Source organism: Vanessa atalanta, chromosome 18, assembly GCF_905147765.1.
Source record: "Vanessa atalanta chromosome 18, ilVanAtal1.2, whole genome shotgun sequence".
Taxonomy (NCBI): Eukaryota; Metazoa; Arthropoda; class Insecta; order Lepidoptera; family Nymphalidae; genus Vanessa; species Vanessa atalanta.
The window spans coordinates 409,091-436,171 of NC_061888.1; the positions used below are offsets into that span (position 1 = coordinate 409,091).

Below are 27,081 nucleotides of genomic sequence, written 5' to 3' on the forward strand. Positions count from 1 at the left end.
ACGTGCATCCGTGGATACAATTATAATCATTATAATGGCCCATGACCCTGATTAATTCTTTAGTATTTTTGGATTTTTAGTTGATTTTATTTTTATTTTTGGTGCATCTAAATCATCTGCTTTGAGCATTTTGTGCACTTATCTAAGAGGTTACAAGATATTATTTACTAGCCCGGTGTTTTGCATACCTTATTTGAATTATAATATTAGAAATCCGGTACCTCTCCACGTAAAACAATGCCATCCTATCATGCGACAATCCAGAACTCGTAATAGTTGACCTACTAAGTTAGCTCATCGTTACTCGACATCGGCAAAAAGACAAACGTAACACCGAAATTCGGAACATTTGTAATGTTTTTTCTCATAAGCCGTAACCGGAGGTCGCGAGTTCAACTACTGGTAAGCGCCAAACGTACTTAGCGTTTAATATTTGTGTATGTTTAGTTTTCGCTTGGCGGTAAATATAAACATAGTGATATGACCGAATGTGTCCAAAGAATAACTAATTACTTTTATAATAAAACTTTTACTGTTAACTTATTATGTAATTTCAGATTTGACACATTTGACACAATTTATACAATATAAAAACTTGTCACGAGATTTAAGTACTCGTATTTACTTGGTTTGAAAATTTTAATAGATAAAGTTACACAGTTAGTTTAATAGTTCACGTCAAATTATTTAATTTACTTGTTTATCTACACAAGTAAATCTCGCGGCAAGTTTTATATCGATTGTATTATTAACTTATGAATAATATTAATATAGATATAAAAATATATCTATTATTAACTGACTTCAAATAAAAAGGAGATTCACAATAACAAACTTAAAGAAGAACCGGCAAGAATCTCAGTAGTTACTCTTTTTCAACATCTAAAATTACAGACATATTAGTTAAATACAATTATATATGTATGTCATGTATTCTGCCTGGACGTAAACAAGCATTAACTCCACACTTTTTTATCATCTATATGATCTTGTATCGAATAATATGCCTTCTTTATCAAATTATTTTTTACAAATGACTTGAATCTATTAAACGGCAAAGTTAAAAATGTCTGCGGAATTTTATTATAGAACCGAAATGGTCATTTCTTGTACCACACACTCATCATATATTCTACCGTCAAACAGCAGTAGTCAGTATTTTTGTTTGACGTTCTGAAGGGTGAGTAAGCCAGGGTAAGTACAGGCACAAGGGACATAATATTTTAGTTCCCGAGGCGAAACACATTGGCGATGCAACAAATGGTTAATATATCTTACAGCGCCATTGTCTAACGGTGGTGGTGACCATTTACAATCAGGTGGCCCATATGCAGGTCCGCATACCTGGATACAGACATCGGAAGTCTGCCATAAATGCCAGTAAATCAACCGTTACCTCTGCCATATTATTGCTATAAGCTGTAATAGTCAATTTTTTTAAACTTTTATACGCATTATGTTTGGGTTTTGAAGAAGATTTGTCGCTGCCGAAATTATTATTAAATTTGTAAAAAAAAAATGAAGAGAATTATGAAAAAATAAACTTAAAGACCCACATGTGAGACTACCGCATGAGATCTTGACTTCCACTGAAAGTTTTCTTGTGATTGAACAATTTCGAAATGATAATTATATTATAACTTCTACAATAATAACAAGAAACATTAATAACTATATAGTCTAGTTACTCTGATTCACATACCGCGATACCTATCGCTCATGAGCAAATCACCGCGCCACTTCCTGTGTAGAGGGTTATCGCGGTTCACGCCACGTGGTTCTCAGTTTATAGGTACTATTATATTTGAATAAGAAACTTTATTATAATCAGAGTAACGTCCCCGTGTAATAATTAACGAGGGAAAATTCGCAATACAGCCATCCATATTCATTACTAATAAAGCGGGATTGGCCTTTGAGCCGAGATGGCCCAGTGGTTAGAACGCGTGCATCTTAACCGATGATTGTGGGTTCAAATCCAGGCAAGCACTACTGAATTTCCATGTGCTTAATTTATGTTTATAATTCATCTCGTGCTCGGCGGTGAAGGATAACATCCTGCATGTATTTAATTTCAACGAAATTCTGCCACATCTGTATCCACCAACCCGCAATGGAGCAGCGTGGTGGAATATCCTCCAAGCTTTCACCTCAAAAGGAGAGGAGCCCAGCAATGGGAAATTTACAGGCTGTCAATGTAATGTATTGGCCTTTCACCTTTAAACAAATTACTAGAATACAAGACAAGCACTACGTGATTTTGATGTATACACATACAGTTATCACATACAGTTGTATATTTTCGTATACATGAATATTAACACATCACAATTCGCACATCTGCAAACGCTCCATTCTACATTTACCAAAATTGGACGGCAGAGAATTATTTACACAATGAGCGCGTAATTTGTACTATATACATATTATATGTGTTTGTACACATATAATACACCTGTAGTGTTAATAAATAGTTTACAATAGTTATTTTCGTAATTCCATTAAAAATGGCAATTCGATATAACAACAGATACGCCCGGTAATATCGGTATCAAAGAATACCTTGAGTCTTTTAAATTTTAAGAATATTGCCTCAGAACTATTATTTATATTATCTACATTAATATTATTACACTTCGAAGTAGCTTTTCCCCGAAGTATAGTCAGGTCTGATTCGAACGTTCGTCGCCTGTTTCGATCCAATTAGAACGCTGGGTAAACAAACACGCGCCGATGATCTCATCCTCGCATCAAACATCCGCTGTAGCTAATTGACTTTTACTGAATTAGGATACATTATTCGTTAGATTTAAGCATGAATTTAATCAAGTAATATCAATGCTAGTTGAGCTTTTCAACCAGGCGATACTTTTCGCAGATATTGAATCTGTTTTTATTTACAAAAGAGAGAAATCTGGTATATTTATAATGTTGGAGCTAGAGATTCTCTTCGGGATGTTTTTAACAAAGTAGGAATATATATTTACAACAATATTATGTATATTCACAGTAGCTTGATCACTATAGTGATCTATAAAATCAGTGACAATCATTGCATGTGCACAAGAAGTAAGGATAAGCTTAGAACGCCAAGTTTCCAGGAGACATAACATACATATATAATTGTAATTAGCTAAGATGACTGTATTTTTAGATGTTGAAAAAGAGTAACTACTGAGTTTCTTGCCGGTTCTTCTCGGGAGAATCTACATTCCGAAGCTGTGGTAGCTTTATTTTAAATAGTTTGTTAAATGACGATTCAAAAGTGCTTGTAAAAGCCTACTTGAATAAAGTATATTTTGATTTGAACCGTAGCCGACAAGCCGACCAAATTTCGAAAAGTTTACTTTATAACTGGGCATTAAATAAAGCAAAAGCGAAGGGATAACGGAATTCAGAAAAGTAATAGTCTCCAACCATCTCCGGACGATTCAGCGTCGATCTGTTCTAATCTCAAACCGATACGTTCAGTAGATTTCACGTGATTGACGCAAGAAAAAGAAACCTCTATACATTTACATAATAGAGAATAATTTATATAATATTATTTTGTAAACAAATGTACAACTCGCATGTTGCCGATATAGTATGAGGTATGAAACATTTCCGGAAAGAACGCGAGCAAGAACAATGTTTCAACGAAAGGGAAACTGAACTGGAAACCCGGAACACAACCAAGACGAACAGTAAAACGTAATGTACTCAGATGCCGAAGAAACTTAAAGTCTGTTCGGTTTATTCATTTAACTTTGATTAAGTTATTTATTACTAAGGTTGTATTTATATAAATACACATTAGTGCACCATACAATGTCGGTCGGTCTCACTCTTCTCAACGAGGATGAAATCAGTCAGGACGTCGTCATCGCGTATAAACTTTGTACACATTACGAGTTAAGGCTACCGTAGAAATGAAAACTTAATTTAACCAAAAATAACACAAATAGTTTTAGAGAAAGGTCTATAGAGAAAATTTATGAATTACATGAATCTATATCTATCTATTTCTGTTTTATACATATATAATAAAACCGTAACTGATCGGAATCTGTACATAGAAGATATTTGAAAAAGAAACAGTACCGGGGGAATACCCCATACATTTATTAACGCAATAGATAACAAAAATATTATTATTAGAATTATTGTCTATTTATCTGTGTTTGTTACGGCTAATCTCGGAAACGGCTTAACCGATTTGGATGTGGTTTTCACTGATGCACTGTAGTTAACTTAGGGTAACATATAGGCTTCATATTATATTATATAGGGATGTTTTGGAACCAGGGCTAATGAGGTTAAAACTTTTTTAAAGAGCTCCAGTGGTGTTACATCATCCCTTTGCATTTGAAAATAAATTTGTAGGTACGGCGCAGATGATTTTATGTTTATACGCCGGTTCCTTCTTATTCCAAAAAAGTTATCGTTTACTTTTAAGTGTCCAGTTTTCAGTGCACACGGCTAGCTTTATGTGGCTCTGTCGCGTGTTCGCAACTGCAAAGAAATCTATTCTTTAATCCCCGACGGCACTACGTATATATTACACGCATATTCGCAGTTAGACACATACATCATAACTTTATATATCACAAGATTTAAACTAAAATTTAAAACGTTCGGTTGTTTGTAGTTTGATGGCAGATACTCATAATAACTTATGAGTGTCTTGCCATCGATAAAATAACTATAAAAAAAAAAAAAACATAATCCGCTTGCGAACTACAGTGCCACGACAAACTCATAGATACACAGATATGTCAAACATATAATACGCATACTTTTGAGGCTTAAAATGACGCGGACGGAGTCGTGAGCACTAGCTAGTACATAATAAACATACTGAGGGACCAGTAGCCACGGGGAGTCTGCTAAACTCTTTATAGAGTACGTTATGATACGCCATATATTAAAAAAGTCATTATATAAATCAATCACTATAATGATACGACTATAAACTGTTTTATGCATATGTAACCGTAAAATTGTAAGGATCGCTATTTTATTGCAAAATCTTGTGCATATCTTTTAACCTTACCTAAAACATTAAAAAGTATCGAAATTGTTAGGTATGCCTACATTACATTACAAGAATATGTTATATGTTAAACTTATTAGGTATCCATTGTGTCATATCAACTAATAATAAAAGTACTAGTGGAACCTTCGCGTTTATTCAAAAGTTTTAAGGGCTTTCGTACCTTTTTTCCTCTCTAAAATTAATTCTTTGTTAAATATATATCACTGCGACAAAATAGGCTTACGCTATTAATAATAAAAAGTATTTGTAAAAATAATAATCGACTCGCTAAACTGAGAAATATCAACAACTTTTCTATACATTGTTATAATTAATTTTGATAATGGGAAGGCTTTGTGCAAGCCCATCCTGGTACCTACCACTCATCACATATTCTATCGCCAAATAGCATTGTTGTGTTCCCGTTTGATGATAGAAACCACCACAACCCTTCGATTTAACCTTAGGTTAAGTTTGAAAGAAGTCCGTGGGCTCACAGACGTTCCAGTAGGAATTTATTCCTGACCCACCGACTTAGGCTGTGCGTTGTATGTCAGTCAGACATTTAAAGTGTTATTAATAGTATTTTGCCTTTCTTTAGGTTGAGTTTCAATAACTTGCCTCGGTTTTCACGCTTTATAATTTTTTGGAGATTATTCATCGGTCGCCGAGGCAGAAGCTCGTGTTTATCGAAAGCATAAACAAGAAACAAGGGGTCAAGGCGACGGCGGGCACGTGTACGCCTTCAACAATACTATTGGGTTGAGGGTCACTGCCTTCGTTAACGTCACTCGCGATTGTAAAAAAAATATATTATCCGTACAAAATATGCCATCGAATTTGTGCTTATGATCTTCTCCATGTTTGATTTTATACTTTAATATTATCGTAACAATTTTTTCATTAACAGATTATATTTTTACAAATTCCGACTTTGGTGAAAATCGACGAAGTTTCTTATATATAAGCGTGGAGTTAATGCTTGTTGACTTCCAGGCAGGAGACATAACATACATATATAATTGTATTAAACTAACATGACTGTATTTTCAGATGTTGAAAAAGAGTAACTACTGAGTGTTTCTTGTCGTTTCTTCTCGATAGAATCTACATTCCGAAGCGGTGGTAGCTTTACTTTAAATATTTTGATAAATGACGATTCAAAAGTGCTTGTAAAGGCCTACTTGAATAAAGTATATTTTGATTGATTGATATGAAACGTAGCGGGACGTACTCGTATATGTATAGATAAATATATAAGTCAGATTTTGTTATGCGTATATCGTGATAAACTTTAAGTAAGGCATCAATTATTTCTTAATATTGTTATTTATTTTTATAATTATATGTTTTGTTTGTTGTCCGCAATAAATAAATAAAAATTAAATACCCAAATGAACACATTTTGCGTCTAAACGTCTTGCTTATACATAAGAATAAGCTTATTTCTCGCATAATATGTTGTTTTGCCGACGCTCCTTGATCCTCTCCATATAATATAAATCATTAATCCGTTGTTAATAATAATACTTACCTCACGTATCTTTGTCTAGTAATATGAATAAATTTTTCTTCATAAAATATTTATTGTCGTAATAATAAACTTAACGTGTACTGTTAATAAATTACTCAAGAACGCTATGAACTATTAGTACATTAATTTAAATCAAGATGTATATATTTTGGTTTGAATTTAATTTTTATGTATAGAAAACTAAAATCATATAGGAAATACGATCCGATGTAAGGAATTTCTATTTTAATAACGGATATAACAATTAAAACTCTCATTTATTTTATGTAATTTGTAAGCGGTTGTGCAAGTAGACCATCTGATGGTAAGTGATCACCATCGCCTAGAGATATTGGTGCCGTAAGAAATATCAAGCATTTAAAACACCTTCACTACCAATCTTGGGAAATAAGTTGCTATGTTCCTTGCAGCGGTGGAATACCCACCCGAACGGACTTGCACAAAGCCCTAAAACCATATGTTGGTAACGAATATTGATCAGGTCCCGTTTCGGTAGCAAAATGTACCTCTTTGTTTCTAATTCTCTAATGTTAAGTGGACATTAGGCTAATGTTTGTACGCGTCACCTGCCGTGAGAACTTAAACGTAGGAAACAATGACACGTGTGGAGTAACGGATAATTACGTGTTAGATGCATGGACGAGCAGACACAAAAATACACCAGTAGTTAGGCACATATATCATTTCTTATTCTGATATTTTATATTGTAATACATGTAAATAAATATTTTTACACGAACGAAGACACCTTCAGATTTACCAATCGTATTTAAATACTGAAAGCTCATTGGTCTCCTATCCCGTCATCTACTGCCACCGACCAATCAAAATTTGTTATTGTTTTTTTTTTAAATTACGTGCAGTTTGCGTGCTCTTTGTTGTTTTCTGTACCTTCGACAACGGTGAAGCAAAATTGTTTGTCGATCGATTAATAGTTTTATTTTTATTGTCAATAGAACAACCAACAGTAGATACTAATAAGTAATCTCACCGTGCACTATCATATTGCATTATATGTATTAAAAACATTAATTAAACATATTAAACATAATGTTATAAATATGAAAGTAATTCTGTCTGTCTGTCGCTCTTTCACTAACAAACAAATGAAACCAATTCGATCAAATTTGGTATGAAGCAAACTTTAACTCCAAGGAAGGACATAGGCACATTTTTTGCCTAACACATGACAACCAACCCCCTAAAAAGCGAACGAAGTCGCGGGCGACAACTAGTTAAACATAATCAATGATATGTTAAGTAGAATATAATGTAGAAACAAACAACCCTCTCGTATATATATAATATTAATGAGGATTTAAATATACTTTTAAAAGTACTCTCGATTCGTCATGTTCCAATAGTAATTATAAAGATATCAAAGTTAGTAAGTCATTTAATATTCACACACGTGTAACTTTATGTAAGAACGAACTTCGACAATGAACTCCGAAAAAAGTCTTAAAACCGACTTAATGTTAACACGCTAACTTGATACTTAAACTTAACATTTTTTTTCTGTGTCAGTAACCTCTACCGTCTTTTTCTTGAGTTTTGCTTTGTTCGTGTTGAATTAACTAAAAAAGCTTTATAAATAAGAACTGGCGCTTTCTTCAAATGTTTTGCTTCTACTTTGTCTATGGGCGGTGGTGACCACATACCATCAGGTGGACCATATGCTCGCCCGCCAACCTAGGCCATTAAAAAAAATATATATTATGTGTCTATATGTACGTATGTACACGTATTAATTACTACAATATAGCCTTCTAGCGTACTTTAAAATATACTAATCAAAGACAATGAGACCAAGACAATTTAATTTTTTTTAATGATTTCTCATATTCCTGATAAAATATGTACATTCTTGCCTTAAAAAAAAAATCAAAAAATTCTTTATTTAAATAAGAGACTTTTATTTATACAAAATATGTCTGTATAATTACAACATATTTCTAGAAATTACCTGATTACTAATTAGCTATATCTTAAATTATATCTTTAGATATGCCGCATGTGTACCAGAACTATATCACAAATAGTTTTAGCCGATAATGTCGTTGGTTCTGCTAGGATACTTTGGAAAACACCGATATCTAATAGATTCGTATTTAATTTAGTAATTGCTGCAGCTCTCTCTATTCTGTTCTTGGCACATTCTGTTAAGATTATTATTTCGTTTGCAAGGCGAACAATTGTAATAACAAGTACACTTGTAGGTACTATATGAATATTTTGCGAAGTGCTGTTACAGGACACCGTACCGTGAAGCGAATCGTCACAAACCTCGTCCGAGTCACTAATCGATTACAAAGTAACGAATAACATGGATGCTCAGACGAAGACCCACTAGGTCTGATTACAACGTCGCGACGAGTTAATCTTCCGTGGTGTCGAATTGCGTATTGGTCCAAGAATCGAGCTCTGATTCAACTTATTCGGTTGTTACCGACTAAATCGCATACTTAGTCAAGATTTGTATAAATTTATGTATTAATGATTCATGAGTGGTTTTTTTTTAGCATTAGCAGCCTGTTAATTTTCCCACTGTTGGGCTAAAGGCCTCCTCTCCCTTTGATGAGAAGGTTTGAAGCATATACCACCAAGCTGCTCCAATGCGGGTTGGCAGAATACACATGTGGCAGAATTTCGTTGAAATTAGACACATGCAGGTTTCCTCACGATGTTTTCCTTCACCGCCGAACACGAGATGAATTATAAACACAAATTAAGCACATGAAAATTCAGTAGTGCCTGGGTTTGAACCCGAAATCATCGGATAAGATGCGCGCGTTCTAACCACTGGGCCATCTCGGCTCTTCATGAGTTTTAAATACCTCAGATGAGGTATTTAAAACTGAACTTTACCCGGAGGTTGTGGGTTCTCCAATCCAAACCCGCAAACTCGTCAATACAGTTTCGGAAAAAGTTTTATCAAACATTTGGCTACTGATTGTTTCTTTTCATTTTCTATTTAATCTTTGTAAATGAGCCACTACTAGGCTAAGGCTGCTCCATTTGTGGAAAAGATTAGAAATTTATTCCCCCACACCAAAGCGGTTCACATGTGGCTGAATTTAATCGAGACATGCACGTGCAGGTTTTAATGTGATGTTTTCCCAGGACTAGCACTGTGAATCACACACCTTTTTTCACACCTAGCCTCAATCTTTTATTATTAGTTATGTTACATTTTTGTATTTAAATTATACATCTAGATATTTCCATGTGTAATGCCTTAATTATAGGAATATTTTGTTTTTTGATTAAAGTCAAGTTTATTTATAAATATCGATGTAACTGGTGGCCGAGACCTGTTCTCAAAATACCTCGCTTATCGGAAGGTTCACGTCAATATTGTGATTAATTTTATTGCATAAAACGATAATCCCCGTGACCGCCATGTTGTTTTGGAACTGGAGTCTAGGATCGTCTCGTGCCTTAGTACAATTGCCCTTAAACTACGAACACGTGACTTATCGTAATCTAACGACATCGGCCAAAGGGCGTAAATATTCGCGTTTTATTCCAATGTAATTCATTATTCATCTTCACTTAGAAGAATTCGACGATTTAAAAAAAAACATCCAATGCATATACATTTATTTGATTTATTTATTGGAAAAGTTACACCATCAACTTATCACTAAGCACTTAAAATTAATATTTGACTTGGGTAACATACAAAGTGATACGTCTTCAAGGGTGTAAACAACATTGAACGTAACGTAACGTATATATATGAGTATACTTACATAAATATAATATGATAACTGGTTAGAAAAGACATTTAGCGATCAATACATTGTCGGAGATGTACCCAAAGGTTGTCTGGCAGAGTTTTTCTATAACACCTGATAAGTGGTAACCTCTGCCCGCAGACATTGGCACCGTATGAAACTTTAACCATTCCTAGCATCCAATGCGCTACTAACCTTGGAAAATGAGTGTTTATGTCCTCGGCCTGTAATTGTACTGGCTTACTCATCCTTCAAACCGGAATACATCAAGACTGGTAATGCTGTTGGCTGCTGCTGGCGGTAGAATATCAGATGAGTGGCTGGTACCTACCCAGACGGGCTCATTGTTGGGAATACCTAATTCATAAATAAATGATTACGAGTATCACCTCAATTTTATATCAACTGTATGTGTTTATGAGCCTAGATTCCAGTTTCAATCGATAATATATTCTCGCATCTACATACATATACAATATGAGATATTGTTATCGGAGCGACGTTAAAGAATCGCAATGGCCGTTTAACCTGAGCTCAGATTAATTCGATTCACCTTTATAAATACATAATTATATTCGTCAGTCGATTATATAAGGAAAAGTTCACCCTAAATCCGGGTCGTCCGGTTCGTGTTTATTAACACTATTTAAAAAAAATTCCATCAATCAAATCCCGTACGATGTTCATAATATGATTATTAATTTCAAGACGAGTGTGATATTTTTAAACGACATTTGCCATGATTTATTGTAATATCCGTTTGTGAATTTATTGTCCCGGTAGCTATGAAAATATGTTTTTTGTTTGTGTTGAGCTGTTGGAGTAAATATGTAATTAACGGTTAAATTATGTATACAATATTATTTCTCCAAATGAACACAATACGTACAATATCACGCTCGAGGAGATGTTATTTTATGAACCTTAAAAATAAATTAAATCACATAATCACCATAAACAATTCTACATACAAACTTCGTTACCAACAGTTTTAATTAGCAACTATATTTTATAAATCAAAACAGCCTTAAAGTTATTTATTTTGTTTCCAGGTGGTAGCTGCAGCCTAGATATACACGATGGAGGACGAGGTGACGTTCCTGTTCCAGATGGGCGTGCTGCGTGACGCGGTCTCGGCCCCCGTGAACATACTAACCCTCGCGCATCTAAAGGAGCTGGCCGTCAAATTCGTCCAAGAAAAGGTAAACTTGATAAAAGCTTATAAAAACGATTATAGACACGTTTAGATGCCACTGACGCACAGGTTATTGTATTGTTATAGCGATGTTGGGTGAGTGAGCCAGTGTATTTATATTCATAAATAATAACATCTTGGAACCCAATGTAAGGAGTTTAAATCGACTTAGTCTTATCTCGAAACATCGAAAACTACTGTCTCAACGAAATCAGCAGAATAATGCAGAAAACAAACAGTATAATAAATTTAATTCAATTCGACTGTTTCACTTAATACTTATAATTATTATAATTTTAGCTATCAGTAAGTAATATAATACAATATATATATTTTAAAGTAACAGAGAGAAAGATAAAGGTAAACTTATAAGTAGCCAAGTGTCCGACTTCTCAAAGTCAATACATTCTTCCTGGGGCACCGTATTCGTTTCAGATTCCAAGTCTATTTTTAACTTGGTATCTTTATTGATAAATTTAAATCTCATGTTATAAAAACATTGATGAATAGGGATAAATATTACGTAAAAAAAATTAAAGGTGAAAAACCTTTTTGAAAACAAGCTTCTTTTTTAAATACGCGCTAAAAAGAAAAAAGTAAACTTTTACTGTTAACTTATAACGTCATTTCAGATTTGACATAATTTATACGATATAAAAACTTGTCGCGAGATTTAACTACTCGTATTTACTTCGTTTGAAAATTTTAGTAGATAAAGTTATTCACGTCAAATTATTTAATTTACTTGTTTATCTACACAAGCAAATCTAACGTACTCACGTTGCAAGTTAAATAAAAGCTTCTAAAAAGCGTGGTTTTAGTATTTGTCGATTTCCAGGCAGGATATATAGAAATGTAATTGTACCTTATTAACATTAACTCTGTAATAAAAATGGTGGATAATTATGGCTTGTCGGTAGAATTTACTTTCTGTCCCGGTGGTAGATTTACATGGTATTCAATCCTGTAACATGACGACTCAAAAGCTATTGGAGCGTCCTTGAATAAAAAATATTATTGACTTTATCAGATTAATTTGTCTACGACCAAGTAATTTTATCAAGATCATTGAGACGTATTCGTGTTCTCTCAACAGATACCGGACAATGGCCTCAATCGGCTGTCCGACCGTATCCTGCTGTTCCGCCACGATTACTGTTCGCCCAACGTGCTGCAGATCATCAATTCGGCAACAGACGTCACCGACGAGACTCTCGTCGAGATCGTCCTCACTGCTAATCGTAAGTGTTGTAGTTTTAAACTTGAATTATTGAAGAGATTAATGTTATAATGCTAGAAGATTGATAGTTTTCGTTGCAGCTTAAAGGTTTAAGTAAGATCAAAAACATGTAAGCTGTAAGTAACGTGTTAAATAATAACGTAACTGAAAATTTATGTTGATGTGTTCCTGGCCGGCGCGGTAGACTTACAGGGCAAAAAATTGTGAAAAAATGAGTGTTTAATCATTCTCAAAATACAATGACAAATCCGCTACGACCGTAAGAGTTCGGGCGCAAAACCGACGTCTTAATGTCCGTACTCGTAAAATATTTAACATTTTGATTCGCTACTTATGTGCTCGTCAGCTCTCCTCTGCGATGGTGCCGAGAGCGCTCCGGCGCCGCGTCCGCACGCACTGGCGGTGCACTCCTACAAGGCGCCCACCTTCTGCGACTTCTGTGGAGAGATGCTCTTCGGCCTCGTGCGACAGGGGCTCAAGTGTGAAGGTAAAGCTAGTTATTTTAAATTCAAATCATCGACTGTTAGATTTGTATTAGTTCAAAACTATCTTGGTCTTATATATATAGTCTCAGAGATTTTGAGAAAAAATACGTAATGTAATATGTAACGGAGACTTAATCTCCTGGTTCCACTTTTGGCCAAGCCATTAAATATGTTATATTTAGTATAAAAGTCATAGTGAAGGATAACTGCGTTTACCACTGATTGCTTAATCTGCCTGTGGACGGCAACCGCCTTCCACCTCTGAACTGTACTCGGCGTGCAGGTTGCGGCCTGAACTACCACAAGCGCTGCGCGGTGAAGGTGCCGTCCAACTGCGAGTCGCCGGCCAGCGGCGCGGCGCCGGGCAGCCGCCGCCAGTCCGCCGCGCCGCGCAGCCCGTCGCGCTCGTCGGCGCACAGCCACGCCTCGCACGCCTCGCACGCCTCGCACGACGACTCGCTGGTAAGGAGGCTCGCGCACCTCGTCACCGGGAACAGCTCCGCCCCCTAAGCGACTCTTCCGCTCGAAGCTCAGTATTTGACCAGTGACTGACGCGACTGTTGAAGAATCTCGTGTCTGAACTAACTTTGATCGGACGGCCAAACGACAGTTTCGATACTTTTTTAAGAACTATCTTATTTTCTATTTAAAATTGTTAAAATCGTACACAATACAAAAATAAAAGACAACACGTTCCAAAATTCTAACGACATTACATTTTATATTTTGTTTAAACAATGAAAAAAGAAACTCGAATATTAAGAATCTCTTTAAACTAATATTTTGGACAATCGTCAATTTTTATTCAATTTTTTACACGTTTACATTCCTTAATATATAATTTACTAACGAATACGAAGTATTATTAACAGTTACAATTTTTGTAATCCGTCCAATAAATAATTAATTTTATTTAATACGATTATATTTTAAGCATTTACAATTCTTTTACACAAATATATTTACTTTATAGTATTATGATAATTATAAATATATAAATCGTTAAATAATATATCACGCGGATAACATTTTACAAAACGCACCGTGATTGGCTGACATGTTTGTGACGTCACAATGTTAACTTTTATATGAAATTACAGTCAATTACCTTTTTTTATTAGTTATAATAACAAAAAAATGTTCGCTAATATATAATAATTTACATTAATACGATACTTCCGTGATTGACAAAACAATTCTTAAAATACCCACAAATATTCATAAAATGTTTTCCGTACATGCGACTATGTTTTACCGTAGGCCGTAGAAGTTTTATTGAATTATATACAATTAATTGTAAAATCGAGTATTTTAGACTAGTTTTTGTAACAAACGCTACAAATGGGTGGTGGGTAGCATTGGAGATATGTAACGCTTATATTTGTAATAAACCATGTTTTTTTCTATCTTTGAGTTTTATTTCCAACCCTATGTTACCCATCATCCAGTGCCGCACTGACAATTGTATGCGTATATATTTTTTAATAAATATATAAAATTATTTATAATTGAAGTCTGTAATCAGCTGTCGAACAATTAACCCTAGCTGGGTGAACTGTCTTGATTTCATGGAAATTCACAAAATAAACTGTCACTAGTTTCAAAAAAAACTTTAAGAAGTCCTATCGAATTATAATGAATCTCAATTGTATTGTATTATGTATTTAATATAATATAAGCAGCTGGAGTTAAAATCGATTTAATTTTCACCAATACCAATTATTCATAAAAGATAAAATAATTACATCCACTCGAATACGTGATCAATATTATTTCCTAAAATACTCACGTCAGTGGGTCTGAATTCCTTCTTATAATTACATTTGTGTGTACTCGTATTTTAAAATATTTATTTAAATCTTGATGGTGGATTAGTATTTTGGATCAAAATTATTAAAAAGTATCATACATTACAATTTGAGTTTGAAATTATAAATATTTTCGCTTTAGTTTCATAAATTATTCAATCTAAAGAAGATTGGTCTATTAGGTCGGTGCAGGAACAGGTCCCAAACGGTCCGCAGGCGCCTGGGCGTCCTCTCTGGGCATACCCCACACCTTCCAAGTGCACACCTACACCCGGCCAACGGTGTGCCGCCTCTGCAAGAAGCTGCTGCGAGGGCTGTTCAAGCAAGGCCTGCAGTGCGGTGACTGTCATTACAATGCGCATCGCAAGTGCCTTCCATTCGTGCCCAAAGACTGCGGCGGAGAGATCAGAGATCACCACGGTAACGTTATCCGAAATGAAAATATTCGTTTTTTACATTTTATTTGCAGTTTTGAGTCTCAATTCTGGAAGATTATGCCATCACCGATTAAAGTATCGCTAACGGTAGCAGGGGAGAACCAGGACAGCTGCAGCACCAGCAGCGAGCTCAGCGAGCCGCGCGCCGCGCACGACGACGACTCGGACGACGGCGACGCCGACCACGCCGCGCACAACCACCACGAGCGCCTCCAGGTACATAGCCCCCTATTCGTTTAAGATTCTATCGCGATACATTTAAGACTACGAAATGATTCCATTACATTATCATGACTTAACAATGCACCGATTTTAAAACAGGGAGAGAACCGACAAGACGAGGACGAGGAGCCTCAGAGAGATACCATCCCTGAACACTCCGCCAGTAGACCCAGCAGGTACGTCTAGAGCTGACGCGATACAATGCTTTTTAGAGATACTCCTTGAGCTGTTTGTAATTATTTTTGCATACAAAAATACTGTTCTTGATTTGACCTGATTATCTGAACCATGGGGATGGTGCCCAATTTCGGCCAACGATTATGGCCAAGGTCATTCTCAAGAGACACTAGCTAGTACAGTCTATATAATGTTAGAATCGATCTAGAAATTTAAATTAAATAAGTTTTAATTCAAAAGCTAAAACAATATCGCTCGACGCTATAAGTTGTTTATCGAGAGACTTTAATAATTAGAATATGTCGTTTTTCAGTTCGTCGTCATCCCCGAGCGCCAACATCCCGCTGATGCGTATCGTGCAGTCCGTCAAACACACCAAGAAGCGAGACGGGCAGTGGCTCAAAGAAGGCTGGCTCGTGCACTTCACGAACAAGGACAAAACGGTGAGACCCTATCGAGCACAGATTTGATTGACTGGACCCCACCATCCGTTCTAAGTGTCATTAGCGTTAATATTTCTGGTACGTCCATTACGTATAATATCTGGCGGGCATGTCTTGTTACAAAACACTACACTGAGTGTGTGGGTGTGTGTGTTTACAGGCATAAAGTATAAGAAAGACAAGCCGGTCAATCAAGTGTCGTAAGCCTACCACTCATAAACCTTTTGATGCTTTTTAACGTGACAATTATATCTATCGTCCAATCCATGACATTGAGACAAGATGTTACATGATAACAATATTTTATGTATTATAATATATTTTAAGCGCGAAAATATGTTAAAAATGTAACTTCGTCTCGATATATTAGACTAAGTAAATTATTGTTGGAATAAATTGTTAATGAAATCATACATGGATATTTGAAGATCAAACGCCACTACTGGCGACTGGACAGCCAGTCCATCACGCTGTTCACTTCAGAGCAGGGCACCAAGTACTACAAAGAGATACCTCTCAACGAGATCCTGGCCGTCGACACTGCGAGGACTCCTCAGTCGGGTACGTCACCGATTAATTCATCTTCTGATATTGGATATTAGACCACGTTTACATTTTCGGGGGCTCGATTAGATTTCATGATTCGTCGTGCGTGATGAAGAAGAATTGGAATCGCTTTGATTAAATGATTTCGGGAAAGTCAGTCATAAACATAAACCCGAGGGTAAACGGTCACCTAGGCGCGACTCGACACCCGAGCCGCGCCGTCACCGCCCAGTTTGCCCGGCAGACGTGATGCACTGCTTCGAGCTGCGCACGGCCAACGTGGACTACCTGGTGGGCGTGGACCCCGCGTGGCAGGGCGGCGCCGCGCCGCTGCCGCCGCCCGAGTCGGGCGTGGGCGCCTACCTGGCGCGCTCGTGGGAGACGGCGCTGCGCCACGCGCTGCTGCCGCACCCGCGCGCCGAGCCGCCCGGCGCGCCCGAGCGCGGCGCCGAGATGGCGCAGCTCTACCGCATCCACCCCGACGAGGTGCTCGGCTCGGGCCAGTTCGGCATCGTGTACGGCGGCCTGCACCGCGCCACGGCGCGCCCCGTCGCCATCAAGGTGAGGCCGCGCCCTAACCGCCGCCCCGCCCCGCCCCGCCCCGCCCCGCCCCGCCCGCCGCCCGCTCACCGCCGTGCCCTCGCCAGGTCATCGACAAGCTGCGGTTCCCGACCAAGCAGGAGGCGCAGCTGAAGAACGAGGTGGCGATCCTGCAGAACCTGTCGCACCCGGGCGTCGTCAACCTCGAGCGGATGTTCGAGACGCCGGAGCGGATCTTCGTGGTCATGGAGAAGCTGAAGGGCGACATGCTCGAGATGATCCTCTCTCACGAGAAGGGGCGTCTCACGGAGCGCATCACGAAGTTCCTCGTCGCGCAGGTATGTGTCGTCCACTCGTTCGGTGACCGCCACGTCGGTCCGGTGGCAAACTTATGCTGCGTCCATGTCAGTAAAATAAGGTAGCAGAGCACAGTAACTATAGACTCCTCCGTGTGCTACTTACTTTTAGCAACATCTATGAACTAATAGTAAATCTAACTTTTTTACATTTTATTTTTCCGATTTACTACCAATATTACAATATTAAAACTCGACAACTGAAATCACATATGGGTGTTGAGCATATCTTTAAGGCCTTCGAGTCTGTGTAATATGAAACACTGGTCAGAAAACTACATCACTACGGTTCTCAACAATCAAATTTCTCTATCTCCTAACATTATAATCATCATCATCATCAGAAATCAAATTCAGAGGGTAGATGTAATGGGCAAAAGATCTCTCGGGGATCCAGTAAATGAAGAATCCTTCAGGGATATATTCTTGGACCATTTCTCTTTCTCATTTACATCAATGACTCTAAATATCGTAGGTTATAAACTTGAGATTGTACTAACGGCAAATAATGGAAAATATATGTGTTCGTAAAAACAACGGTTTTCCCTAGTCTGAAAATAGTAATTATTGTGTTTTTCAATTAGATAATTGTTTATAAATTACTAAGTATATTTTATATTGGTGAAATTTTTTAGATATCGTAACATTTGGGTCTTCGCATGTCGCAACCAATGGTACATTGCTCAAATGTTTTTGTAATCAATAATCCCAGATCCTGGTGGCGCTGAAGCACCTACACGAAAAGAACATCGTGCACTGCGACTTGAAGCCAGAAAACGTACTCCTGTCGTCGGACGAGACCTTCCCGCAGGTGAAGCTCTGCGACTTCGGCTTCGCGCGCATCATCGGGGAGAAGTCCTTCCGCCGCTCCGTCGTCGGCACTCCCGCCTATCTCGGTGCGTAGCCCGACACTCGCCCGTGCTCGCACATCACGGTCGTTACATCTTAATTTTGAATTACGTTACATTTTGACCTATGTGAAGTTGAAAACTTAGATTGAAACCCAAAAAAATATTTTTTGTTTACCCTTTGCTGATCATATTTTGGCATCCCCATATATCTCACATTTTTGCGGTACAAACGATTCAAACATTTTCTCCATATTTTCCCTATCATCCCCATATCCATACCTATTTCCATTAGGTGTTCGCAAGTTGCGAAGGCATTACATAAACCGAATAGCATAATGTTAACTACCATAACCTAGTCGACGACCTCCGTGGTCGAATAGTGTGTACACCGGTTTTCATGGGTACGCCACTCCGAGGTCCCGGGTTCGATTCCCGGCCGAGTCGATGTAGAAAAATTTCATTAGTTTTCTATGTTGTCTTGGGTCTAGGTGTTTGTGGTACCGTCGTTACTTCTGATTCTCCATAATACAAGTGCTTTAGCTACTTACATTGGGTTCAGAGTAATGTATGTGATGTTGTCCAATATTTATTTATTTATTTATTTATAACCTTCTGATTCTATCAGAAACTGCCAGCAACCACTTTTTGAATCAATCGGGAAAACCATAGTCTATAGCGGCTATAACTGGCGTTATTGTTCAATATCCGGTGGATTGAGTTATTACACCATTTTAGATAGTTCACTGATTCGCATGATGGTTCGTTTCAATAGTTCTGGTATTACTATTAATGCAGAGCAAAGTTGTATATTTGATCGTTTAATTTTTTCCTGATATTGTAAATTTGGGCTATTGTCGGCCCATAGCTCTGTCTGTATTTAGTTGACGCCAGATCTGAGTCTACTTGAGTTTCAGAATAATTATGCGATTCTCCTTCTGTAATTGTGCGGACAATATTACCGGATATGATCTTTTTACTGTATAAAAATACCTAAATATAAAGGTAAATGTACCAAATCGCTAAATCGTTTACACGGCTAGAGTTTTCGCTGGGCTACATTTTATATACATAAACTATTTGTGCTGGTATTGGTAAGATACATGTTGAACGCTGCATTTAGAAAATAGCGTCGCCGTAACAATATCATATTGTAATATTTATCACACGTAAATTTTGTATTTTCAAAACTTAACAAAACAATAAGAGGTTTCTCAGTTCGTCCACTAATAACGCGTGTCCTCGCAGCGCCCGAGGTGCTCCGCAACAAGGGCTACAACCGCTCGCTGGACATGTGGTCGGTCGGCGTCATCGTCTACGTGTCGCTGTCCGGGACCTTCCCGTTCAACGAGGACGAGGACATCAACGAGCAGATCCAGAACGCCGCCTTCATGTACCCGCCGACGCCCTGGAGGGAGATCTCCGCCGAGGGTGAGTGCCGCCCCCGCCCGCTCGGCCGTCCCCCGCGCCGCTACAGCCCCGTCTCGCCCGCAGCCATCGACCTCATCAACAACCTGCTGCAAGTGAAGCAGCGCAAGCGGCTGTCGGTGGACAAGTGCGCGGCGCACGCGTGGCTGCAGACGGCCGAGGCGTGGGCCGACCTGCGCGCGCTGGAGCGCCGCGTGCGCGCGCGCTACCTCACGCACGCCAGCGACGACGCGCGCTACGAGCGCTGACGCCCGCCGCGCCCCGGTACTGTTGGTGACTCGCCGGTTCCAATGCTCGGTTCGTACCCGAATCTCTTATCTATGACGATGCCGTTTGTTTCATGCTTTTGAGCTCGTGAGGACGAATAGGATAGCCTTTAGACTGTTTTGACTCGCTTGAGAAGCCGCTCCCCGTCGCCGGTGACACACAATACTATTTTATTGGCGAATATTCACTGACACCGATAACGCATTGACGCCATGTTTCATTTTTCCCGCCATTAAAAATGTTTCCTATTGAATCATGCAGTGACGTATGTCATATGACAAAAGAAACAACTATACGTCCAAATTTATGTAATCTTATTTTAATTTAAAATTATTTAATGAAATTAATTTTTTAAACAAATATTTAAAAATAACCGCTGAAAAAATGTTGAATGGTCATTATATGAGCGAACTATAGATTCTTTTTTGGCAGCCTTAAGGAATTTGCCGTGTCGATTAGGAGTGGGCTGAAATCTACCCTTAACACATTGTTATGTATTGCCAGATTCGCATTAACTATGTAACAACGCCCTCTATGAACTCAGGTAAAGTATATAAACGACGCGTACCCTTAGAGTATTTATTTGATGTAACACAGCATTCCTACCGCGCTAGCTGCTTAATATGATTAAGTATTTCAACAAACATGAGATTCTAATTTATTTACAACTAATTATAGTTTAAGATGCGTTTATTTATACGCTTATATTATGTGTTTATATAATGTAAGATATTATTATTATTATATAGAAATGAATTTGATATCCACTGACACGTGTAAAAAATTGTCGTAAGAACAATAACTTTTGCATTTAATATTAATTTAATTATATTAAGTTAGTCGTTAATTATATGACGTCAGATCCAGAGGAAATACTTCGATGTTATAAGGCTACAGTCACACATTACGCCCAGGTGATATTACAGTAGCACAACTACAACTTAAACGCTATGCGGTCGTAGCTTTATAAAGATACCCTAACACACTGCGCCTTGTCGCTTAGTTATATTCAATCATTGAAATTTAATAATAAAATTATATTCTAAAATTATGAAATGAGAATTGTTAATTAGAAATTATAAAGATATATGAGTGAAAGATTATATGAATTAAAATGTTTTTAAATATAAGTATGTAAGTGTGTAGCGTACATAATGTGATGTAAATGGTCTAATCGTTAATAAATTGTATACCTCAAGACGAGAGAGACGGTATTTAACGTCAATAAAGTGGTGTTTATATCTAAATATATAATTAAATGGCATACATTGAATACTATTTGCGCGCAACGGGTGGTCAGTAGAAGACCTTCGGGTACTTAAGCGTGAACGTAGTTCAAATTAAAAAAAAATCTGACAGATGAAAGCATTTTGTACCAAAATGTTTCACCCGGTTAAGAAGCTAAACTCAATTTTGACCTTGAACTTTTGTTTCCATTAAGCCTAAAAATGTCTGACAAAAATAAGTATATTATGTTACAACATTAAATATTAAAACCGTTTTAAGTAATAATGAAATGACTCACGCACAACATCAGACTGACAAGATATAATTATTGCTCACCATGGACCCGAAGCGAAGTTTTTTTTTATTGAAAATGGGGCCATTGTTATTGTTAGAAGTCTCATCCGATGGCTACCAATATGGACATCTGCATCTGTAGTTTCGTTGCCGGCCTATTAGTGTCAGGTAGTGCTTTAATCGCCAAAAAAACTAAATCTTTTTGGATTTTTTTTTGGATCTCTTTAAAAGGGACCAAAACAATCAGCGTTGATAGTTTTAGAAATGCAAAAAGAACTGCTTTTTTTCTGGTAAGTACGGCGTTTTAGATTCCGTCCGTATTGTATATTCACATTGACAACGTTTACAAAGAATTGGCTCAACTGTGATCAGGATAACCTGTGATCGGCCTCAGTAGATTTAATAATGCAGTCTATTTTAATTCTCTCGTAATATTACAGAAATATGATATCGTCTATGATGTCTTCTAACGCCATTTATGTCGATGTCACGACACAGCACCTAAACGCCTTAATGTATCTGACTAAACTTTTTAGTGTCCAAAAATAATAAGCGAATAAGAGAAGCCATCAAATTAAATGCAAAATTGCATTTTTTTTAACTGCTTGCCATTTTTTTTTCTCCTTTCATCTATTAAGAGCAAATATTATATTTTTCGACCAATTTAAAGTTTGTTCACGCTTATTTGAAATAAAATAAAATATTATTTACTCAACGGGCGATAATTGTAATTCAATCGAATACACGTCTAATAATGTCTAGAATACAAACACCACGTCTCCATTATAACTGAGCCACATATAATAACTTCCTCTCGTATTAAGATAAGTAAAGGGACTAACGTCTCGTACAACGGCCTAAGTAAGTTTAATATTATAACGTATTTTAATAAGACGAATATAACCATTAGATAATAAAATATAAAACGTATCTTCCATTTACCGATTTTTAATCTGTGCCAACAGCTGTTAGATTCATTTGAATTTAATATTGTTATATTATGGAGTGTGGAGGTATAAAGTATGTCATATGGGTCTTCATACGAAAAAATGGATAATGTTTACAAGAGTTCCATAAATTGGTGGAACGGCGCTACTGTACTTAGAAGGTATTACCTAATATATGTGTATGCGTTTGTTATTATATATATACGAAGTATTAGCGCGTTCCTTCTTGCTTCAGCAGCGAGATCTAAAGTGAATACATACAGGGACAATTTTTATACACAAATATCCTCTAACATACCTCTACACTTCTGTTTAAAGGATTGCACACATCAGCGTGGCCACTAGTGACGCGTCACTTGTCGAATTACACTTAACTCAATGAATGGCTTCCCCGATAGATGCGGTGCTAGCTTAATAAAAGATCGTGAAATGTGCCCGCTCGCGGTGCGCTGCTGTGTCCTCTGCCTTACATTTTTATTTCAATACAATCACGTCCAATACATATTACTTTAATTTAATAATGATTATCTGTATACATATATATGATAGCAAGGTGTAGTATAATTTGTAATTATAAGCTTGATTTATAAAGTAAATTCTTGCTGCTTGCACATAACTTATAATTTTAAAGACGAAAAGTGCACGTCTTGCAAATGTGTACAGGACCTAATTCGGTGTCAAATATTAACTATAACGGTGTCACTAGAGCAAGGAATAATCTTGTAATTCGATACGGATATATATGTTAGTGTAATTTAAATATTTATAAAAAGAACTTATTTAAGAATTTCTTTGATAGTTCTTTGAACAATGCAACTTCCATTTTTTCTGTGATCTCTGACTTTTTAAATATGTAACTTTTAAGTATTTTTTTTTTTATATTTTGTTTATCGATCTTTTTTAAATTACACTTTAGTTTACATGAATCCAGTAGAATTATAAATTATGTAAGTACATAGACACTAATGTAAGTTACATACAAATTATATGTATATTGTATAGATGTTTTTATTTGGTACTAACAGTAACGTTAAATTTTCATTAGACGGCTGTGAAAAACAGGACAAATCGTTTTTTCTATATAGTTTTTGTGACTGCGAGTAATTGTTGGCTTTAAAACAATAAACTCGAGCTGACGACATTTTTATTAATTCTAATAGCTTTAACTCATTCCGACTATAGTATTTATTATCTGTGCATCACATTTATTACTTTATTTTTAATTATACCGAATATTTAATTTAACACGTCTTCTTTTATAAAAAAATGTATTTTACGATTGATTAACAGTTCAATTTGAACTGAAGTGAAGTGGCAAATACGTTAACCAGTGGCAAAATATTTTTAAAAGATTTTATAAGTAAAAACAAATCAATCATCACAGATAACATATATTTTATTTTTGTATATATATTACATTTTTTGTATAAAGTGTTTCATGTTGTACGATTGTTAATCAAAAAGATTAATAATTAATAAATAATAAAGTTCATGTGTCAACCTCGATTTATATAATAAAAAAAGTTATGGCTCTACTAGACTTGTCGATGAGACTAGACGATGTCACATAATTAAATCCTAATTAGTTTAAAAAAAATAAGGTTTTCAACTAAAAGCAAACAGTGGCGGTAAAAGCATAATAGCGAAAAAATCTAGGTTTTATTTAAAGGAGAAACAATATCTGAACTACAAATCAGTGCTAATCCAAGTACAATATTTTCTAATTCGAACCCTTTAATTCTACCCCCTGTATAGTTATCGAATATTATCAAAACTAGAAATGTTTATCACGACAACCGCTGTCTGTAATTTCACTTCATTTGCTCTTCAATTAATTTTAAGTTGAGTATAAATTAGAGCAGTTTGTTGAGCATTTCCATGTATTGTAACGTTCCTGCGAATGCTCGACGCTGCGTTCGACGTGATGCTGCTGGCAAGTGAGCTATACCTGTAAACATTTTTCCTTCTTGCGTTATAAGCTGAATGGTTTGCTAAAACAGGCCACTTCAAACCGTCGAGGGTGGCGTTCGAAGTTCGGTTCGCAAACGGTGATAAATTAGAGCGTTTTATTAAGTTAATGCAGTTAATGGACTAGCCATACTCCCCTTTAAGTGTATGAGATCAAACCATGAGCCATGTGTGTGTCTCGCTGGACATAATATTAAACCGTTTGTATATCAACATCAAGAATCCGAACGAAGAATGCAGCTCAAGATACATACGTACATATATTATAAAATTAAAATAAAACAGCTTCATAATATTGATTTATATTTCTGTTATGTAATCGTTTGATATATTTTGTATTTTATTAAGTATAAAAATGTTAAAATATTTTATATGGCAACTCTATTGATAACTTTTATTAAGTGTAAAAGGAGTATATTAATAATTTCATAATAAATACTGTTTTAAATTATACGTTGTATTTTTTATCCTTTATACGTTATGAAAAAAAAGTATATTGAAGGCAATCACACACACACACACACACACATCAGCCCGCATTCGTCCACTGCTGGACATAGGCCTCTCCAAATGCATGCCACTGTGGTCTTTCTTCGGCAACTCGCATCCAGCTCCTGCCAGCCGTCTTGCGAAGGCAATCAAATAATTCAATTACTTAAATTTAATATAATTTGACATGGTCTACTAGGTTAAGGTGGGTTCTGTACAAGATATTACGTAGTATCACTGGGTTCAGATTTTAAGGGTGAGTGAGCCAGTGTAATGACAGGCACAAGGGACATTACATCTTAGCTACCAAGGATAGAGGCGCATTGGCACTCTAAAGGATAGTTATTATTTCTTATAACATTAAGTGCTTCATTTGCTCGTCTGATAACCCGCCAGTTAAAATAAAAAACATAACCTCAACTTATTATAAATGTTCCGTCTAATTGTAGTGTAAAGTAAAATAAAAGGTGATCCTGTAACTGTTCTTGACTGACAGCAAATACGAATTCATCCATAGTTACTAACTCGCGAGTTTGAGACGAATTTATTTTAATACAACACCGTTAATAGTCGAGCAGTTTGTCGCATGCTTACAGCGCTATCAACTTCATGGTTCTTTGAACGTGAGCGCTGAGCTATATATTAAAATGCAGGGCTGTTTTTCCAAACATTCAGAAACTAAATAAGATAGTGATTATTGAATAAAAAATAATAATTAAAAATTGATTTGAGTTACCACATATACATCAAATACAATTTTTTTTCCTCTTATCCCTCTACTGGGTTATTTTCTGTCCCGAAATATCTGCCATAACATGTAATGAGATTATTACCAAATTTTACCCCTATGTAATTGTCGTATATATATAGCATCCTTCGAAGCTGAAGCATTTCCGAATAAAAATATATAAAGGACTTCGTGTATATACGAAGGTTTCGTATACCTTTTATACTTATTGTTAGTTCACTTTTGGCTTTCTCTTGTATCTGTATTATTTTATGAAAATATAATAAAGTACTAAACAACTTAAAATACATAATATATATTTTTTAAGTCAGTAAATAAATTAAAATAAGAGAATAGACAGCCCTATCAGAGTCATCGCTACGCACCTTGAACTTCGTTACACTACGCTCACAGATGAGAAAATAATAACCTGAGTATACGCACAGTGCATCGCGCAAACATGTTAGTAGTATTACTTCTAATATCTCAAATATCTTGCGAGTGGGTGGAGATATCCCAGAATAATTACAGGAAAGAAACTCCCCTGAGAGCAGTGCAAGCAGTTAACGTTCGACATGAAGAGAAACCCCAAGATAGCAGACTTGATCGCAATAACCATTCGCTTATTCAAAATCCATGGAACAAAGCTATTATCGATAGAGTCACTAACGTAGGTAATATACAACGAGTCCAAGATCCAAGTGTTAAAACACCATCTATGAAGATGAGGCCCCATGAAAATGTACTTCATAAGTCATCCAATGGTAAAATAGAATTAAATAATCATTATCCTATCAATTCTGAACTCCCGCGTTTCTCGATATACAGTCCACTTCAAATAGAAGAAACGAAACAGAGTGAAGCAACACATAGAGATATAATCACGAAATCCAGTAACAAAGAACTTGTAAAGCATTCACATGTGATAAATAACAGTAATGTTAAAAATATAGTGAAATCTTCTTCGCAAGTTCCTTCAAATCGCAGGAAAATTGTCTTAGAAAAACTTAACAACTCTCCAATTAAAGGATCTGGTGTGAATAAAATCTACAGGGAACAAGAAAGCGACAAAGAATTTGACGATGACGATATTCCCAACGAAGATAGTAATCTCCACGACGGTAACGAGAAATATATAAGAAATTT

The 27,081-nt window shown here is 36.5% G+C and overlaps 1 protein-coding gene across 2 annotated transcripts in view; it reads left to right on the plus strand.

The window, feature by feature from the left end:
- Positions 1 to 24,809, plus strand: part of LOC125071017 (serine/threonine-protein kinase D1) — an 87,420-nt gene extending 62,611 nt beyond the window's left edge. The window contains exons 2-15 of one of the 2 annotated variants that reach the window (XM_047681064.1): positions 11,344 to 11,493; positions 12,583 to 12,727; positions 13,073 to 13,213; positions 13,495 to 13,673; positions 15,202 to 15,439; positions 15,548 to 15,672; positions 15,778 to 15,854; positions 16,169 to 16,298; positions 16,727 to 16,859; positions 17,089 to 17,405; positions 17,492 to 17,722; positions 18,453 to 18,636; positions 19,837 to 20,019; positions 20,083 to 24,809. In XM_047681064.1, coding sequence (XP_047537020.1) covers positions 11,371 to 11,493; positions 12,583 to 12,727; positions 13,073 to 13,213; positions 13,495 to 13,673; positions 15,202 to 15,439; positions 15,548 to 15,672; positions 15,778 to 15,854; positions 16,169 to 16,298; positions 16,727 to 16,859; positions 17,089 to 17,405; positions 17,492 to 17,722; positions 18,453 to 18,636; positions 19,837 to 20,019; positions 20,083 to 20,264 — 2,388 coding nt within the window. In that variant the 5' untranslated portion in view covers positions 11,344 to 11,370 and the 3' untranslated portion in view covers positions 20,265 to 24,809. The remainder of the gene's footprint in view (positions 1 to 11,343; positions 11,494 to 12,582; positions 12,728 to 13,072; positions 13,214 to 13,494; positions 13,674 to 15,201; positions 15,440 to 15,547; positions 15,673 to 15,777; positions 15,855 to 16,168; positions 16,299 to 16,726; positions 16,860 to 17,088; positions 17,406 to 17,491; positions 17,723 to 18,452; positions 18,637 to 19,836; positions 20,020 to 20,082) is intronic. The other variant, XM_047681065.1, reaches the window with a different exon arrangement.
- Positions 24,810 to 27,081: the final 2,272 nt, after the last annotated feature.